This window comes from Equus quagga, chromosome 18 (assembly GCF_021613505.1).
Source record: "Equus quagga isolate Etosha38 chromosome 18, UCLA_HA_Equagga_1.0, whole genome shotgun sequence".
Lineage (NCBI taxonomy): Eukaryota > Metazoa > Chordata > Mammalia > Perissodactyla > Equidae > Equus > Equus quagga.
The window spans coordinates 33,292,819-33,313,508 of record NC_060284.1 but is presented as its reverse complement, the minus strand read 5'-3'; the positions used below and the strand labels follow the sequence as shown (position 1 = coordinate 33,313,508).

The window sequence follows — 20,690 nt, the reverse complement described above, 5'->3', positions numbered from 1 at the left end:
TTTTACTAAATGCCTGCCTTTCAGGCAAAGAAAACTATATAAATCTCATCAGGTTTGTGAATATTTCAGTTAAAGAATAGGGGTAACCTCTTTTAATCTTTTAAACCAATATGTCTTTCTTTGCCCTAGGATGACAGAACGCAAATTATGGTATTTTTTGTTTTATTCTCAATATTGTACCCATGGTAGAATGTGAATATTAAAAACTTTAAAAAATCATACAAAATTGGTGGGAATTTTTCCGGTGCTTGTAGGATGACCTCATAATGTAATGGCTCATTATGCACATTATGTAATTTTAACTTAAATGTTTTCATGAATAACTCTTTATTCTCCTTCAGATCTATGAAATCTGTTGGCATAGTTTTGCTAATGAATTAATGCATTAGTTTGAAAAAAGGCTGTTCCTTAAATCATTAACTGGAAAACCGTCATTAGCCATTGCAATGAAAATAGAACTTCACTTGAATGGTCGGCATCTAATGAAGGACAAAGAAATTGCTGTTGTCTACTTCCCTCTCTGACCTCATTTATTGTATTTTCCTACTGAATGACAGGTTGTAGTGACTTAGTTACTTCTTTTTCCCATTTTATACTTCTTGCTCTAGTAATTCCCAATGTGCTTTTCCACTTTACTTTCCGAAAATCATAATGTTAGTGATGAAGGTGACCCTGAATTTATTTTGGTTCACCTGCTATATTTTGCAAATGAAGAAACAGAGACAGAGATTAAGTGACTGGATTGACATTAGTCAGCTACTTAGTGCATAGCAGAGACTGGAAATCAAGTCTTGTTTCCACTTTCACCTGACAGGAAGTTAATCCCAATGAAATATTTGTTAAACTTGAACTAACTCTTCCCCATACTATCCTTTAGGTGGCACATTATTGCATTTAATCTTCATAATAACTTGGCCAAGTTCATATGGTTAAAATTATGACCTTGATCCTCTCCAGTAAATCTTGCCTGGTCCCAAAAGCAGGTCTACCCCTCATATAAAGACCTGGAAGCCATGTTTGAGTAGAAAAGTCTCCTACTGCTCCACTCTTTAGAAGTTATTTTCTTAAATATTTTTTCCCATAGTAATTAACCATTTTCAAAGGTATGCTTTAGCTATGAGTCTCCAGAGAAGTCTTGTGCTTCTCTTATGCTATAGATTTTTTTTAGAAGCTCTTGATTGGTTCGTTTGTTCCTCTTACTCATCCTTGCATGGGAAAATTCTACCTAGCTTTGATGTTTGATAACAAATAGGGGTATATAGTACTGTTGGACCCTGTACTATCTAGTTGGTAGCTACTGCTGTAAAGGGGCAGGACTGGTTAAAGTGTGTAGTCCCCAGAACAGTTTCATATGTCTAGCAGGAATTCCTGTAGTTTAGCTCTGGTCCAATATGGGGTTTGTAATTTACATAACTATAAAAGGACAATTTGTTCTAGTGATTCTGAGGGTGCTTTTATTTTATCTATGACCAGATCTATGATATAGAAAACTCCATTTCTATGGAGAATGAACTGCTTCTTGGGCTGTTCCCATCTGCAGCCTGTCCACAGTGTTGACTTTATTTATTGCCATGTAGCATGTCCCTGTCCATCTACCTCTAGCCTTGTTGTGTGCTGTGATTTGCAGGTTCTGAATATATGCTTGAAGTGAAGTGGTTGATGTAGGCTAGAGGCGGGTGGAACTGATGTAAAGTAGCTGGTTTTCTATTAGGCAGATAGTAACAGGCAGATAAACTGGTTGAGGGATGAAAAATTGCTTGGGCTGATGAATTTGTTTCTTAATTCAGAAGTATCTGGATTATAGGTAATAGCAACATTGTCTCTTGTAGTTGGTTGCCTGTTATCCTCAGTTTTCAGTATTGCAAATTAAATTTCCCGTCCTGTCACCATGACTAGTTTAATGGGAAGTGGGGAGAAGGCATATCGGAGGTTTATTCAGGTGATGATATTGAAGTCCAGAAGAAACATTTCTTCTTTGGTCTTTAAGCTTTCTAGAATGAAGCAGAGTAAAACCTTTTGCTGTTACTGGACTAGTTCATTATTTCCCAATCATGCTAATGATAGCTAACCTTTATTATCTTCTTTGTCAGACTTTAGGCTGTATCTTGCTTTTATTAAAACAACTTTGAAAGGAGGGTCTTAGTTTCCTCATTTTTCAGGTAAGAAAGTGGAGGGTTAAGTGATTTGGTTAAAGTCTCACAATTGGTAATTAGTAGAGCTGAGATTCAAATCCAGGTCAAACTTCATATATCACATTCTTCTTTTTATGTATTTTTGAGATAGGGGTAGCTGATTATTGAAAGCTAGTAGTTATCTAGAATTACTGTCCTGTGGTATGAAAGCTTTTATATTTTAAATACAGATGAAAATAATGTGTTTTTAATCTTCTTTTTGAGATGGCAGTTCCTGGATTTACTCTTGGTGCCCTCATACTTCTGTTGCACATTAGTTCTGTGGCTAATTATCCCAATGGAAAAGTAACAAAGTCATGTTATGGAATGATTCCTGAACATGGCCATACCCCACAATCTGATCCTGTTCACCATATTTCAGTGAGTCAGATGACATTCAGGCCAGGAGATCAGCTTAAAGGTACCGTGCTGGGATTAACTATTTGCATTTTGAGTTTCCCTCTTTTACTGTACGTTGAATCTTTATTGCTGTTGGATTTATACATTCATTTAAATCTGTTCACCTATTTTCATAAGATACCATCATCTTGTACTTCTCATTTTGTGTTTAACTGCTACAGATGACTATGTTACTTACGTAGTATGTCTACTCCCCATTAAGAATAGGTTCTAAAATATGTTTTTATCGTTGTTTAATGTATCTTCATTAACAGTACTATTAACTCAATAGAAGAGCAAGATAAAGTTTATTTTATCTAGTTTAGGATATAATAAACCCTTTTCTTTTTGATATAGTGTGATCTTGTGTTTCCCTGATTCTTTTGGCAAAATGTAGGCTGACTGTTAAAGGTGTATCTATTACAGTATTTTACAAACCATATTCTGCAACCCTAGACGTGCAAAATATTAATAGATACTCTCTAACAAAAACAATGTATGGAAAAATGTTTGCAACACTTTGTGTTCTGTATAATATACTTCTTAGAGTTTCATACTGCACAGTAGGATGTTAAAGGCCCTGAGAGGTTTGCAGTAAAGAAAGAAATATTTACTTTCATCCTGCATTATTCAAACTAATTTGGCCCCATGGACCACCCCCTGATCATCACTTGTCATTTTTTCCCTGTGGAAAGGCTATTAACGTCTCATGAAATGAATGTCCTATAGAACACAGTTTAGAACTTCTTTGTTTGTTGGATGATTTCTACTGTTTTCTCTCCTGGAGTAGTTTTGTATACATTCACCTGATTCTAACTGTGATATGCCTCCTCTAAACAGTTTCCTTTTTGGTATGTTGCTAAACATCGCGTCTTTTTGTCTGTTTCTCAGTTACTTTGTCAGGGCCACCCTTTAAAGGCTTTCTTTTAGAAGCACGGGATGCTGATGATTTGAGTAGGTCTCCTATTGGCTCCTTCACATTGATTGACAGTCAAGTGTCACAGCTTCTGACCTGTGAAGATATACAGGTTTGTGTTTAGTTTGAAACTGATTTCTGTCCATTTCCATGGGTCTTTTCACTACAGGGTGATTGTTACAAGATAAACAATGACATTACCCCTGTTCTGCAGACATCTAAAGAGATTCACGAAGATCAAACTTTCCCCCTAATCTTACTACTAGCAGTATTTTTTTACACAGCATCCTAGAAAAGGTAGGACAGTAGCTTGAAGAGTTTATAGCTTTTGATATTTTATGTAATATTAACTCTTATTATATTGATGTTTTTGAAGTGTGTTAATATTGAAGATAGAGTTCTAGAGTGGGACAGAGGTGTAATTTTAGTCATTCATTCATTCATTTAATAAACATTTCTTATACCAGGAACTGTCCTGGGGCCAAGGGATATGGTGATGAAGAAGATTTACTCTTGTTGCTTGGCGAACTCATAGCTTTACACATAAGTAGAACATAAGGACATATGACATATGGCACATAAGTAGAACATATGGATACAGGACAGACGCTCATGGAACAGTGTGATAGCGTGGATTAGACGCATGCACAAGGTGGTTGGGAAGCATAGCAGGTGGTGCCACAAACAGGCTGGAGGGAATTGAGAGAGAGCTTCTCGGAGAAGATGATCTCTGCACTAAGCCTCAAAGAATGAGTAGGAATTTGCTGGGTGTATATAAGTGGGAAATAAGATTGTTCAAGAAAAAGCAATTACTAAAATATAATGCTACATATTTGGAGGCAGGAATTTTTTCTTTTGATGAATCTTTTGGATTCTAGTTGTCTCTATTAATGGAAGGAATATAAATTTATAGTATAAATGAAATACTGAGCAGGCTCTATATGGCATTAACACATCCAGTATTTGTAACTCTCTTCAATTCTTAAATTTCTGCTGCCTCTAATTCATTCACAAAGCCAGCTGCTAATCTGGTGTCAACCAGTCAATGTGCATTTACTGGGTACCTGAGTCCCTGACCTAGATAAAATAGTCTTTACCAGAAAGCCAATGTTGTGCAAGGATAAATTACTTTGCAAAATGATAGTGGTTCCAGCCATGCTGAGCTATTGAGTGACTGAGTAGTAGTTCTTTTCCATTTTATTTCAGGGATCAGCTGTGAGTCACACAAGTCCATCCAAAAAAACAGAAATTAAAGTCTACTGGAATGCTCCAAACAGTGCCCCGAATCACGTACAGTTTCTGTGAGTAGAAGAGTTTATAACTTTGTAACTGGTATAGTTGAAACAGTAATGGCCTGTATCACTTTTTATACCTATTGGACACTCACCTGTATAGGAGAGGTTTGGTATAGTAATGACACCATCTTAGTGATGTAAGTGGTTATTTTGCTTTTTGCTTTGCTTTTTTCCACCTAGCACAGGACCCAGTACCTAATAGACACTTAATAGACATTTGTCGAGTGAATGAAGTATTCCACTGCCGTCACACTAATAACAGCCATCAATGAATACTTGAGTCTGCATGGTATATGGACTAATATTTTTTTAGATTTGCTCTTGTCTTAGTAGGAGAATATGAAAAAAACAGTCCTGCAATTTGGATGAATTTTTTGCAGTGTTACGACTTGCAGATTAGATTGTCAGAAAAGTAAGACCCTGCTTGCCCTCAGAATTATGAAATTCAGCGAAATTAGAATAGCACTTCTCCCTTAATCCTATATGTAAGGGGAAATGGAATGTCATAAAGCCATGTAATGATTCCTGAGTGGTGTTATAGATATATATATATGTGTGTGTTTTTAAAATTATTTTATTGAGGTCATATTGGCTGATAACATTGTTTAAATTTCAGGTATACATTATTATATATCAGTTTCTGTAAAGACTGCATTGTATTCACCACCAATAGTATAGACATATATTTTAAGGGAAGAATTTCTCCCCTGACGTATCTGCATTTTCTGCTTCACTTTGTGGACAGGTCTCCAGCACAAAGTAACACAGCTTTGCATCTGTGTGTTATGTGGAATGGGAGAAAGGGATGTGAGCACCGTAAGAGCTGACAGTTGATTATGCAGCCTCTATATAGATTCTTGCTGTAGCTCCCTGCCCACATGCCCTTTGGAATAATTTGAACAGCACACTATGAAATGAGTAGTAGTGGTATATTCTTTATATGTCAGGGAATAGAAATCTGTGCAGTTTATTCCCTGGATCTGGCATTCAAGGCTGCTGTGAATATGCCCAAAGAACAGACAAGTAACAGAAGAGACAGGGAAAGAGAGAGAGAATTAAAGAGTGGGCAATAAAAGTTCATTTGGTGATAGGGTGGATGACAGTCATTAGAGGTTTGCCTCAGACAAAATTAGTAGTACAGTTAGGTGCTATTAAGTTGTGTGTCCCTAGTTCATTCCCTTAAAAAAACCCTTTTTTTTTGATTTGATTATGATGGGCCACGATCAGGGTTCTGTGTAATCTCACTGCTACTGCCTTTCAGAGCCACAGTTGTTGAGAAGTATAAAATCTGCTGGGTGAAGATTCCTGGTCCGATAATTTCACAACCAAATGCATTTCCTTTTACAACACCTGAAGCTACAATCGCACGTCTGTCAACGTTACCTCCAGTCTCCCATTTAACCACATCAGTAAGTCACATTTTTATGGTTTCACCAAATGCAATCGAAAGTAACAACTTCCTTGGAAATTGTGGTTCTGTGCTTGTGAAGTGTGTAGAGAAGCAGCTGTGCTGGGTTGTGGTAGCGAGTTCTAGGGTTCTCTGTAGGAAATATGAAGCAGGTCTTCATTGCAACATTATGACTTAGAGGTTAGGATAAAGGGAGTGCAAGACCCTGCATGTTCACGTTGTGGTTATGACATTCACACATAGTCTATACTAGCAGTGGATATGTTTTCATTTGATAATAAATCTGATGAAGCAGCAGCTTTCTTTCTTTTTCTTTTTTTTAAGCAGCCAGATATTAAACATGGTAGGGAAGCTTAAAGCTTAAGCTAAATTTAGACAAGATTTGGAGGAGAATCTTGAGATGGTGATATAACTCTTAGCTCTTATTTCATGAAGGCCAGTGAGTACTAGGGAATTCGACGAGCTGAACCACAGAAACTCTTTTGCAAGCTCATCAGCTAGAATTCCACTTAGGCCCTTTGATTCAAAAGAATTACAATTGAAAAAAACATATCTTGGAAAGGGTGATGCACGTTAGAAACATTAGAAAGGTTTTACTGAAGGCAATTCTAATAAATTAGACTTACTAATTCAGAAGTGAATGTAATAAGAAACATCTTAAGACAGATTATTGCAGTTGAAAGAACAAACTTGGGCCTGAATCCTGACTTGTCGACTTTCTGGGTGATTTTGGAAAGGTTCCTTAATTCTCAAAGTCTCAGTTTCTTCACCTCTAAAGTGAGAAATAATAATATCTAACTCTTAGATAGCATCACTATAAAAATTAAACAATGTAATGAATATTACATTTCTAACCGCTTTGCATTTAATAGACATCCAGTAAATGTTAGTTCCTTTCTTCTTTTCCTGATCTGTCTTATCTTTTTATAATTCATTGTTCTCGTAGAGAAGACTGAGTAAGGCACTTGCACTCCTACGTAATGCCTCATTTTGTTTTCTTTCTCTTCTACGTGTTGCAAAATATGACCATCATATTTGACTACATTATTATGAATGTGGCACTTTTGTTTGACCGTACAATTATATCCGTTATTTGGCCCAATTCTCAGTTTAGTCTTAATGCTTATTAATTTAAAATCTTCTTTAGAACGGTGAACAGTCAATTTGGATCTGAGTTTCCCAGTTGACACGCTTTTTATCTGTTATCACAAAAGCCTCCATAAAAATCCCAAAAGTATGGGATTTAGAGAGCTCCCCGGTTGCTGAACATGTGGAGCTGCTGGGAAGGTGGTGCCTCAGATGGGTCACGGAAGCTCCACACTCCTTCCCGCATACCTTGCCCTAAGCATCTCTTTCATCTGGCTGTCCCCGAGTTGTATCCTTTTATAATAAATTTGTTATCTAGTAAGTAAACTGTTTTCCTGAGTTCTGTGAGCCATCCTGGCAAATTATCAAACCCAAGGAGCAGGGGTGGGGGGAGGACGGTGTTCCTAGGAACCTCCAATTTATAGCCGGTCAATTAGAAGTACAGGTGACAACCTGGGACTTGTGATTGGCATCTGAAATGGGGGCAGTCTTGTGGGACTGAGCCCTTAACTTGTGGGATCTGACACTAACTTCAGGTAGATAGTGTCAGAACGGAATTGAATTGTCGGACACTCGGTGTCTGCAGAGAACTGCAGAATTGCTTAGTGTGGGAAACACGTCCCCTACCTTTGTGGCCAGAAGTATTGGTAGAGTAGAAGAAGAAATGAGAGTTTTTTTTAAATCCAGTTCCTGGTAAATCTAGTTACATAAAGTAATGTTTAACTTTCTTCTGAAATGTACTGTCACAGGCCAATCTAACAAGATGACTGCTCATTTGCTCTGTCAAATTGTGGAGCTGACAGTTTTTGAGCATTTCCTCTTATTTGCCATACCAAGAAGCTCTGTATTAAATCATAATAGATTATTTTTGTTTCTCCACCACTAAATTGGTATTACTATTATTTGGAGTGGCAGTATATATAGGAGTAACCGTTTTTTCTTACATTATTTTAATATCAAATTTGAACCTGAATTCTAGAAGCAAATTCTAGGCTCTAAATATAAAAACTTGCTAAGCGATTGCTTGCTTGCTTTTAAAAATTCTATCTCTGAAAACTAGAGGATACCTTTTAGAAAAAAATGTCAGTTGGACTTCAATATTCCCTAAGAAGTTTCTCAAAATTTACTAGAAACTTTGCTCCAGAACATAATTAATGTGAAATATTTGGTGTATTAAAGGAACTTTAACACTCATGCACAATTACAGTCCAACTAGTGTTGTGTCTTCCAAATTTTAATTAAAATTAATTAAGTTTAAAAGTTCACAAGCTGATTACTGCTCTGATCATTTCTAATTTGGGATATGTCTTTTGTTCTCTTATTTGAATCCTTATTATGAAAAGGTATTCTTGTAAAAACCTGTAATTCAAGGTAGTGGCTCTTCTGTCATTGGAAATGAACTGCCTGTTTGATAATTAAGACTTTTTTCCCCCCTGTCATTTTTCTAGTTCAGTGCTTTGGATTGTGGGAACAAGAAGTTCTGTATCAGGAATCCTCTGAACTGTGACCCAGAGAAGGAGCATGCCTGTTTCTTCTTGTCCTTCACACGAGATGACCAATCAGTGATGGTTGAAATGAGCGGTCCCAGTAAAGGCTATTTATCCTTTGCGTTTTCTGATGACCGATGGATGGTTTGTATCTCTCATTTACATGAGGGTAATGAAAGGAGGCTCACTGGGGTGAGGGCTAATCAATGGCAGTTTAGCGGTTTGTTCCAGAGTCGAATTATTGTACTTAAGCGAGGAATGGGAAGGGAAGGGCAGGAGAAACTAAGAACAGATTCTAAGTGAAACAGCTTTGAGTGTTTCAGGTCTTTAACAATTGGGCAGTTAGACACCTCTAAGAACAGACTGTCTGCCCTAAGGAAAGTTAGGAAATCATTTTATTTCCAGTGGATTTGCTACTTTATCTTTCTGTCTCTCTGTCTGTCTGTCTCTCTGTCATAAAGCAGGAAGTGCAGTTAAAAAAAAAGTTGCTCTGCATAAAATCTCGTGTTGTTTGTGATGGTTTTCAAATTGTAGTTGTTTTCTCAGATGATGAGCATCTACAGCGTGGGTTGCTGCTCTTGGTGTCCTCATTTTGGTAGTCATGGGTGCCTTTCCCAAACAGAATTAAACCTTGCGTGTCCAGGCAAAAATGTATTCTTTACCAGTAGGCTCCTTTGTCAAATCTACAGAGGGCAGCATTTGTTTTAAGCTGGTTCTTGCTCTCCTTGGGTAGTGCTGAATGGAGTAAATGACACTGTAGGTGGCAGTCTTGTGCTGTGGTGTGGAAGAGCAGAGTGCCACATTAGCATCCTGATTTTCCCAAGACAAGAAAGAGTGTTGTGGCCAGGGCCTAAGTCCTGTTCAAGCGGAGCTGGCAGTCGGGGGTGGGGATTACTACAAATGGAGAGAGTCTCTTACTTCCCATTAGCAAAGGCCAGGAGTCTTTTCTTGAGAGTTTTCTTCCGGTCAGGTTTTAAACTTAACGTCATTTCTTTAGGGAATCATATTTCAAATAAGGAAAAGGTACTCAAATTCTGTAATCGAAGAACTAATATTTTTCCTAAAAGTGCACTCTGATCACATTGGCCCTTGTATGCTGGTTGCAAATATTGCAGGAAGACAGGTGAAACTTTTTTTAGAAGGATAACGTTGCAATATGTTCATATGACCTATATATTTTACGAATAGTTCCAGAATGCACTTGTCATCCTTTTTCATTAAATGAAGGATATACCTTAAACCTCTGAGATACAAGATACCATCTAAGACATTAGGAAAATAACATATGAGAAATTACAACTCTTTCCCTTTAAAGTTGCTTTTATGGGAAAGTTTATACTTGCCCAAATGATGCTGCAACTGTTCAAAACATTTTCATTTCCCTTTTGTAATTGACATGAGACCTATAGCATATTCTTTTGGGTATTCTCAGTTCTGGCAAAAATGAACCAAGTTCGGTGCATAAGGTGGATAAAGAGGCTGGGTTAAAAATAAAATGTGACTATAAAGCGATAAGGAAAGATGGTGGTAGCACTTGCTGTTGTGTGAATGTGATGGAACTGGCTATGGAGGATATTCTGAAGATGAGTTCAGCAAGGATTAGCAATGGTAGCCTTGTTGGAATAAGTGTGTAGTTTCATTAGGGTTCATGTCTAAGGTATAGTACTCATTTAGCTATGTGTTCTAGTCACTTAAATAAAAAACATTCATGTCACTTTATAGCCAAACTTCATGCAATACTATACTAACACATTTCCTTTTCTGGTCACACAAAATGTCAGCAAGAGGAAAAGATACTATTGTTGCATTGAGTGTGGTGATGCGGACCGTACAGGTAGACTGGTTATTTCTCTTCTAAGTTGTAGGCATAGATGGCACAAAATATATCTAATTCAAGATATATTTATCTTAGAAATCTTATGTTTCTAGTATAGTACTCATCAAAGATGTTTATAAAAAAGATTTAATTATGCAGGTGCAGTTGATTTACAGAGCAATCATATTTAGAGATTAATCTGTACACCTGTTTGCCTAAATTGAGGGAAATAAATCATCCTCAAAAAAAGTATTTTAAAGTGGTTATTTCTATTTTTGGTTATTTTAAAATTTTTAGGATATTTTTATGACTTGCTATTTCTTTTCGCTAGGTAATGTATATTTAAATACTGAAGGTATCTGACGTTATGAATTCTTAGCCTAAATTATACTTTTTAAAAAAATTTGGCTTGTAAATTAATGATAGCAGTTGTTTTGGTATTAGACCTCATCACTAAAATTGATGAAAAGTGTAGTTTTCCGAATTTTTTGCTAGCAATGACTTGCTAATGTCTGAATTTAAACTGAATTTTAAAGTACACACATCTGCCCCATCTCGGATATTTTGTTAAGTGATGTAAAGTAAATCAAATATACACACTGTATCAGCTTCTGCTTTTTTCCTCCTGCTGCTCAGTATTACCTTGTTCTATACATAATTTCTCAGCGCTTAAATTCCATCGTGTTCCCATCTTGACCTCTTTCCAGATTGGGATTTCCAGCTGCAGGCTGGTCTCCTCCAGATGAGTGTTCCTGGACAACACAAACCGTTACCTGTCGAACTGAACTATTATCTTCCCTCCTAATGTCCTCTATGTTCCCCATTCTTGGTGATCAACAACAGTAATAAAAAAGTAGCTACCATATTGATTTCTTGCTTCTTTTGGATATTGTCCTGGGCAATTTATAGACCAACTCATTCATTGCTGCCTCCATCTTCTCTGGTGTTCACGGAAATTTTGGTTACAACTTGGACTTTTCCTTTTTTATTCCCTTCTTAGGTCCTTCTTCCACCCACTCCCAACTTTTTGTCTTGTAAAGTTAAACCTATATGCATGTTGAAAGAATACCACAACATATATCAGTAAGCCCTTCACCTACCTTTGCCATTTTCTCTCTCTCTCTCTCTCTTTCTGTGTGTGTGTGTGTGTGTTTCGATTGATTTATCAGATGTATATAAACACACATTTTTTTCATGAACTATTTGGAAGTTCAGTTGTAGATATATGATGACATTTTATCTGTAAAGTTTTCAGCATAAATCTCCTAAGAATAAGGACATTCTCCTACATTTACCATATCTTTATCACACTGAGAAAACTTAACAATGACGTTATAATTTTATGCAATATTCAGTCGATATTCCTATTTCTTCAATTGTCCCAATAAAGTCCTTTATAGCTATTTTTTAAAAAAAAATTTCTCATCCAAGATCCAATCAGTTATCACTCAATGCATTTAATTGTTATATGTCTTTAATCTCTTTTACTTTAGAACAGTTACTCTATGTTTTTTCTTGATTTTTTTTTTCGGGCCAATTGTTTTGTAGAATGTAGAATTTGTGTGACAGATTCAGGTTAAAATTTTTGGCACAAATACTATGTAAGGGATGTGTTTCTATCTCAGTGCATCATGTCAAGAGGTGCATAATGTCTAATTGTTCCAATATTGATGATTCTATCTTTGATCACTGGTCTGTGTCAGATCTCCATTGTGATGGTATATTCTCTTTTTTTAATTAATAAGTAATCTGTGGGGTGATACTTTGTGTGAATTTTCTGTTCCTCAATAATGTTTTACCAAATGATTTTAGGATTCATTGATGTTCCTTTCCCGAATCAATTGTTACATTTCTGGTTGCAAAATGGTGATTTTCTAATTTATCTATTAGCTGACATTATTCTGAAAAGAAGAGTTTTCTTTTTTCTGCATCTCTCCTCCCCTTTTGGAGTAACACTATGGATGAATGGATTCCTTTTGTCTATTGTGTTGTAGTTTATTACCATCATTCTTCTTTTAGATGCTCATATTGACCCAAATGTGGCCAATGGCAGCCCCTTCAAGCTAGTTTCTGTATATTCTTTTGATGCATCTCCACTAGTTTTTGAGTATGTCCTTGTTTTCTGGTGTAAGAAGGTGTTCTCCACTCATCTTATACTTGCATGCATTTTATCATTTCTCAAATGAGCTGTTTCCTTTTAAAAGGAATAGTATTTACAAGTCAAGATTTGGGTGCTAATATAGTCACTGCTACTGATCTTCCTGACATTTTTGATTCTCTCTTTGACATACTTCTTTCATTCTCTTTATTGCATTGTTACTATCTCTGACTGGGCGTCTACCTTTATTGTCTTCTTTCTGGACTGCTGCAGTAATCGTCACTAGTTGTCCTGCCTTCATGATTTCTCTTCTCCATTTCATCCTTCAACAAGCCACAATTGAGATCATCTCAATCCTATCCCCAAAAACCTTTGGTGAACCTTTAGTAGCTATAGAAGAATGTTCTTTTTCTTTATCATGACTTTCAGAACTCTTTAAAGTCTTTGTTGGAATTTTTGGCCTTACTCTGTATATGTGTTAGTTAACAAAACTACAGATTTCCTAAAATTTTCATATATTTTTATTTTTTTTTTTATCTTTGGTCCTGGAAGTTCCTCAGCTTGGAAAACTTTTCTCTTAATCTTAGCTTTACTGAGATTCACATATTCACATATAAATATTTTTTATTCTCTAAGGCCTGGTTAATTATTATCTTTTCTGATAAATCTTTTCAATCCTCTGTCCCTATATAATTTGTCTTTCTGTAGCACTTTGTCTAAATCTCTGTTTTATCATATTTCACGTACTATTATAACCATCTGTCTCCTCCATTAAAACACAGTCTGTGATTGTAAGAACCATCTAGTCGTCTGTATTTCTCCTTGGGTATCCTCACAATGTTTTCTCACAGAGTGCATTCTAAATGCTTGAATCAAGAGGAACAAACGGGGGAAGGAGGTTCTGTCCAATTCAGAGGTTTGGTGGAACTTCTTACATGTGTGCTTCCATGCTCCAAACTTGGGGTTTCTAGAACTGCCTGGAGCCTAAGACGGTAATAGCACCTTCTTTTCCCCTTCATTGTAGAGTAATGAGAATTGAGTTACTTCTCGATTTGTGTCATCCTCTCCAATATTTGGGAGGTGTACCTGCAATCATTTAGTATGGTAGTTGACTTCTTATCATCAGTTTGCCTCAAAACCAACCATTTTGTTATATTAAAATTTATTTTAAATAACAAAAGAATTCTTATGCCTCGTTGATGATAGACATCCTAGAAAACACACGGTGTTTGTTTAAATCAGAGATCAGCAAACTTTTTCTGTAAAGGTCCAGATAGTAACTACTTTAGAATTTTTGGGCATATGGTCTCTGTTGCAACTCCTCAGTTCTGTTGTTGTAGTGCTAAAGCAGCCATAGACAATCCATAAATTACTAAGTGTGCTGCGTTCCAATAAAACTTTATTTGTGGACACTGAAGTTTGGGTTTCATATATTTTTACTCATCATGAAATAGTATTCTTCTTTTAATTTTTAAAAATCATTTAGATAAGTAAACACTATTCTTAGCCTGTGGGCTGTACAAAAACAGGCATCAAGTTGAATTTGGTCTGTGTGCCATAGTTTGCTGATTCCTGGTTTAAATCAGGACGGCTCCAAATTTCTTGAGTTGGGCTAATTCTGATTTAAATATAAGATGTGTAACAGTAAATAATTGCTTTGCTAAGGTTATGTACTTGAGACTTCTCAAAAGTGGAACTTTTAAAAATAAATTTAACACATTTGAATATCATATTAGTATTTATAGCAAAATTTATTATAACTTGTTAGTCTTGGATCTTGTTTAAGTAGTTTAGTGACTAAAGCACATAAAAGACCTTGTTAGATAGTTTATAGAGAATGGTTTAGAATAGGTGAAAGAATCAAAACTATACACAATAACTTAAAATCCAGATTATTCGTTGATACCATCATTTAAATGTACTTTGAAAATGCAGTCTGCCCTCTGAAACTCACTTTAAATAAGGTCTAGCTTTTAGAGTTAAGGAATATTGGAGACTAAAGGATATATAAGAATTAGATTGACAAAAAATTGCCTCCTTGAGCTCTGACATTTTGGTCTTAATATGTAATAGCAAATCTATTGAATTTGTACAACGTTAACAATATTTGATTACAGTGTCTTCTAAAAATTACCCCCCAAACCCAACATAATGCAGTGCATCTATAGTTATGAAAATTTGTAGGACGTATATATTAATTTACAAATAAATATCCAGAACAATGTGATAAGTTCAGTGGAAAAAGTTAACAAAACTGTGTATTTTCCCATTTTGGGATAAAAAATAGGTATAAATACAAATAGACTTGGATGCATATATACAAAACTATTAAAGTGATGATCAGTTGGTGATGGGTTTATGGGCACATAAACATGTTATATGTCCACTTTAATCTGTTTTTATGCTGAAATTGTATTGCTTTTATATTATAACAAAATTATTTTTAATTAATAAGTTGGACAGCCAGTTCTTTAGAATTTGTAGTACCATTTAAGATAGAGTCAGTAAATTATGTATTAAAAAACATCAAGTGCTATTTGATTTCATTAAAGACTTTTAAAAAAACAAAATGTTGAAATTCCTTTGAGTTTTTCTTTCCTTATTTGCAATTGTTTTTCAGGGTGATGATGATGCTTATGTGTGTATTCATGAAGATCAGACTGTGTCCATCCAACCTTCCCATTTGACGGGGCGAAGCCACCCTGTGATGGACTCCAGGGTAGGTGTGAAACTTTTGGGAACCTCCACCTGGCTGGTCCACCTTCTACCTATGTGGCTGACAGTGCGTGGCTGTGTTGCAAAACGGCTTCCAAACCCACAGTTAGCAGCAAAGCCTGAAGAGGAGCCTGGCAGCAGAGTTCCTCTCTTATAATAATCTGAGAGAAACTTTTCTGCATTTTATTTTAGTTTTACAATATATACATATTTTTTTCCCAGAAGAAGATTAGCCTTGAGCTAACATCTGCCAATCCTCCTCTTTTGGCTGAGGAAGACTGGCCCTGAACTAACATCCATGCCCATCTTCCTCTACTTTATATGTGGGACACCTACCACAGCGTGGCTTGCCAAGCAGTGCCATGTCCGCACCCGGGATCCAAACCGGTGACTCCTGGGCCACTGAAGCAGAACGTATGCATGTAACAACTGTGCCACCAGGCCGGACCCTACAATACATATTTTTAAAATAAAAACTATATGTATTTAAGATGTACAACATGATGTTTTGATATACAAATGCATAGTGAAATGATTACTACAGTGAAGCTAGTTAATATATCCATCTCCTCACATAGTTATCATTTTTTTGTGTGTGGTGAGAGCTCCTGAAATCTACTCTCCTAGTAATTTCCAGTTTATAGTATGTATTATTGACTATAGTTATAATGCTGTACATTAGATCTTGTTAGACTTATTCATCCTGCATAACTGCAACTTTGCACCCTTTGACTAACATCTTCTCTTTTCTGTGCTTTAGAAAGCACAAGACAGGTTTCTCTTTTAGTAAAAGATGAATTCTTGCTTGTATCACTTAAATGCTTTTTGGTCCATCTTACAAAAAATATATTTATATTTTTTTGGTGAGAAAGATTCGCTCTGAGCTAACATCTGTTGTCAATCTTTTTCTTTTTTTGCTTAAGGATGATTAGCCCTGAGCTAACATCTGTGCCAATCTTCCTCTGTTTTTATGTGGGTCGCTGCCACAGCGTGGCTTTATGAATGGTGTAGGGTGGCACCTGGGATCCAAACCTGCGAACCTGGGCCAATGGAGCAGAGCATGCCATACTTAACCACTATGCCATGGGGCCTGCCCCCCCAAAAATATTTCATGGTTTGTTAAGATGGTCAAAGCATCAGCTTTTCAAAAGTTTACAGACAGATTTTTAAGAAGAGGCTTATGTTAGTCACACAAAGAATTTCTTGACTAGCAAGAAAGAGGAGCACATATGGTAGAGAGTGCTTCAGTGCCTCTGGCAGTTGTCTTAAGTTCCCCTTGTTGGCATCTGTGCTAAAGGTGGCCTATTTCTGGTAGAGAAGTGTCTTTTTCACACAGCAATTGACAAGCAAATGAGCTCTAACCCAGCAGTAGCTATCATCTAATGACATATGTTCTCTGCATAGCTTTCCCACGGGGTTAGAACTTCTCCCCAGTTGCATGTTGCATTTTGGCCACTAGGGTATTACTTGCTAATTGTTTCTTCAGTGTTTTTGATTGTGTGTTAGCAGCCAGATGGAGTTAGTACATCTGCAAAAGTTTCTAACCTGGGTATAGGAATTGTTGGATTCTGACTCAAAGTAAAAATAATATTTTTGCCAAGTGGGATAAAGACAAACTGGGAGAAAACATTTCTTTTACTCTTCAAAGAGGAAGTGGAAAAACAATGACACTGTAGACAAAACAAGCACAGAGGATCTTAGAGAAAGGAAATTGAACAGGTCAGGATTTTGATCATATCTTATTTTTAGCAAATCTTTGGAAAGTGCTGAGAAGACCCATTGTGTGTGTTTATAGGATACACTGGAGGATATGGCTTGGAGGCTGGAGGATGGTGTTATGCAGTGTTCTTTCAGAAGAAACATTAGCATTCCTGGGGTTAAGAATAGATTTGATCTAAACACAAGCTATTACATATTCCTAGCAGATGGAGCAGCTGATGATGGTAAGTCATTGATGAAAACTATCTTTCCAAGTTTTTTTCTCTCTCTTTCCCCTCCCCTCCATTTTTTTTGGAGAGACTACTGTGATTGCTCATTTTTAAGATATATACTTGTGGGTAAAGTGTTATCAATACACTTTTCCATTTTTTGCCTGAAAAGTTGACTTTGGTTGACCTTCTAGCTTTGTTTCTCTGGAAACTAGATAAAAGTAGTGTCAATTATGTTATAAGGCAACATGCTTATGATAAATATGACTTCTTTCTGGTAAACTGCATTTGTACCACGAAGAACCATAAATACCTGGTAAGAAGCCATATCTTTGGGCTTTCCTGAGTATTGTGACATTGGTGGATTTCTTACAGAGGCCCTAACCAGAGACTTTGGAGTTGTTGCAAGAGATGTTGGCTCCTGTGGGATAACCTGTCCAATATGAATCTCATCTGCTTGGACCTGAGCTTTCTCCAGGGAGGTGGAAGGGGTAAAGAGAATAGCTCCTGGGCAGCTGAGTAAACTGCTGAGGACCTCCCATCAAAGGAGAATGTCTCACAGCCCCTGCAGGTGTTCTGAGTTTCCTGTCCCACATCTTTCCAAGTGAATCTGATGCCAAATGCAGTCTAAGGTAGTTTTATGAGTTTGAATGATTAGTTTATCCATAAGAAGACTACTGTGGTGAATATTGCAACACATCTTAATAGGAATAAGCAGATTTTGTTTAAGGTCTTGGCTGATGATATTTTGAAGAACTGTTGGAAATTCCAAGGTAGTATTTACTGACTCATCTCTTTGGAGATAATACTGCCCCAAAACTTTGAGACTAAAACCTCCTTTGAAAATAGTGAGGGGCTGGCCCGGTGGCGCAGCGGTTAAGTTCGCATGTTCCACTTTGGCGGTCTGGGGTTCGCCAGTTCGGATCCCGGGTGTGGACGTGGCACCGCTCATCAAGCCATCCTGTGGTAGGCATCCTATGTATAAAGTGGAGGAAGATGGGCATGGATGTTAGCTCAGGGCCAGTCTTGCTCAGCGAAAAGAGGAGCATTGGCAGCAGTTAGCTCAGGGCTAGTCTTCCTCAAAAAAAAAAAAAGAAAATAGTGAGACGCTGGGCATATAATATGGAGGGCTAGGGGTTGGGGTATAGGAAGAGGAAGAGCAGAAATGTGATGCAGGCAAAACTGTGAAAAGCCTAGATTATTCTATCATGCGGTTTAGATTTTATACTATAGGTAAAGTGGAGACCCAAAAGGTTTTGGGGCAGGATAAAATATCTACTCAGTGTTAGAGAAATTCAGTAACATTTGTAGATTTAGTTGTAGGTGATACATGTAGTAGTCTTAGCCAAATCATGTATTCTTAATTGCACTAGCAACAGCAAATGTAGCTTGAAAATAATTTTTTGGTTAAGTGATAACAATGAGTACAGATTTCTTCGTGCTTAATGAATGCCAGTCGCTGCTAAGTGCTACAGTTAGGTTCTTTATTTTTATCTCCCTAAGAACTACACTAGATACGTACTCTCATTATTCCTAGTTTATCTGGGAGGAAACTTAGGAAGGTTAAATAATTTCCCTAGACAAGTAAATGGTAGAGTTGGAATTTAAACCCACACTCTTTTACCTCAGGGCCTAACTATTCAATACTTTCAAACATGGAAAATGCAGGAAATGAATTTTTAATGAGGAGAAGGTCAAATATTTGTGTTTTCAAACAGACACCACTAAAGTGTGGGTTAGTGTGCACGATAACAATTGTGTCATTGTTATTACTGCAGCTATCACTTATTGTAAATTACATATATCTCATTTATTTCTCACAGTGGCTTTGTAAATAGATATTATATTTCCCGTTTTAGAGACAAGGAAACCGGAACCTAGAAAGGCTAAGTAACTTGTTCAAAATCAAACAAGCGGTGGAGTCAGAAATTAAACCCAGATCTGTTCTAACTACAAAGGTCATGACCTTTCCATCATAGCAGACTGCTTCCTTTGGTGCCCTAGCGAGTTATAGATATAGCAAGATATATATATATATATCCTATTCTAGGATAGTGTTCTCCCAACTAAGTATACGCATTGTAAGACAGTCCATGGGATACAAGGAACAATACTAGAATTTTCTATTTATATTTATTTTATCTCATTAAAAAATTTGTTTCAACATATTTTATAGTGTTTATAATGTATTAAAAAAGTAGTGCATGAATATTCTTATTAACAAAAATATATATGAGGGCACAGACTCATTTTTATTTTTGAGGAAGACTGGCCCTGAGCTAACATCTGTGCCCATCTTCCTCTACTTTGTATGTGGGACGCCTGCCACAGCATGGCTTGCCAAGCAGTGCCTAGGTCTGCACCTGGGATCCAAACCAGCGAACCCTGGGATGCCAAAGTGGAGCATGCAAACTTAACCACTGCGCCACTGGGCTGGCCCCCAGGCATTTTTTTTAACTGGTAGAGTGCAAAGCATCAGAAAAAACAAGCCTAGACATTACTGTGCCAGGGAATTCACTTTCCACTTCCTTTGTAGTGGTAAACAAAGTGCCATTATCACGTAAATCATTGTCTCTTCTGTTATCTCTGTTATATATGTATGTGGACCAATTATAAGTTGCACTCTGCTTAAAAGCAGTGAGGCTTTGTGAGGTTGAAAGCATTTTTAAAAACAATCATATAATCTCCATAACCCATATAAATGTAAAATGTACCCAATTTCAGTAAAATCCACTTAAAACCTTTTTCTAATTGCTGTTTCCGTCCCCAGAATGCTGACATTGTCTAATAATGAGATAAGCAGTCATCTGAAATGCTGAGTGTTTGAACTGAAAAAACTCAGGTGAATAAGTAATTCACAATTAGGAAAGCTACCAATTTAAATAATTAATAAAATAGAGACCCTGTTACCACATGACCTGTTATTTTAATAATTTTGAAATATGATATATCTCACAATACTGAAGAGCCATGAACTAAACACAAACTCAACCTCCCTTAGAGCAGAACTCCAAAATTGTAATGGGGCCCTTTGGTGGAACTCTGAAATTAAAATGGACTTCTGCTTTAGTGAAGGGTAAGTTCGTGCTTAGTCCATGGCTCCGTGGTGAATCAGAGTTTCAAAACAGTTTTCTTCCAACTTGACTCTCAGGCTGTTGGGGATTCGGTCTTGTTTTCATCACTACCGCTCTGCGAATGCAGTATTGTTAGATTCTTCAGTGCCTTTCATGTCATTTTCAATAGTTTTCCTTATCCTTTTCTTTTTGACATTTTTGTAGCTCCTGATAATCATTGACTCTTTCTTCTTGACACTCTCTTCTCTAGGTATTCATTACATAAAACTCTTCTCATTTTCAGCTTTGTCTCTGATC

The 20,690-nt window shown here is 36.7% G+C and overlaps 1 protein-coding gene across 4 annotated transcripts in view; it reads left to right on the top strand.

The window, feature by feature from the left end:
- Positions 1–20,690, top strand: part of FRRS1 (ferric chelate reductase 1) — a 99,041-nt gene that overhangs the window by 59,294 nt on the left and 19,057 nt on the right. For all 4 annotated transcript variants that reach the window (XM_046645806.1, XM_046645807.1, XM_046645809.1 and 1 more), the window contains exons 2-8: positions 2,397–2,592; positions 3,462–3,598; positions 4,693–4,787; positions 6,043–6,190; positions 8,724–8,906; positions 15,297–15,395; positions 17,187–17,334. In XM_046645806.1, coding sequence (XP_046501762.1) covers positions 2,397–2,592; positions 3,462–3,598; positions 4,693–4,787; positions 6,043–6,190; positions 8,724–8,906; positions 15,297–15,395; positions 17,187–17,334 — 1,006 coding nt within the window. The remainder of the gene's footprint in view (positions 1–2,396; positions 2,593–3,461; positions 3,599–4,692; positions 4,788–6,042; positions 6,191–8,723; positions 8,907–15,296; positions 15,396–17,186; positions 17,335–20,690) is intronic.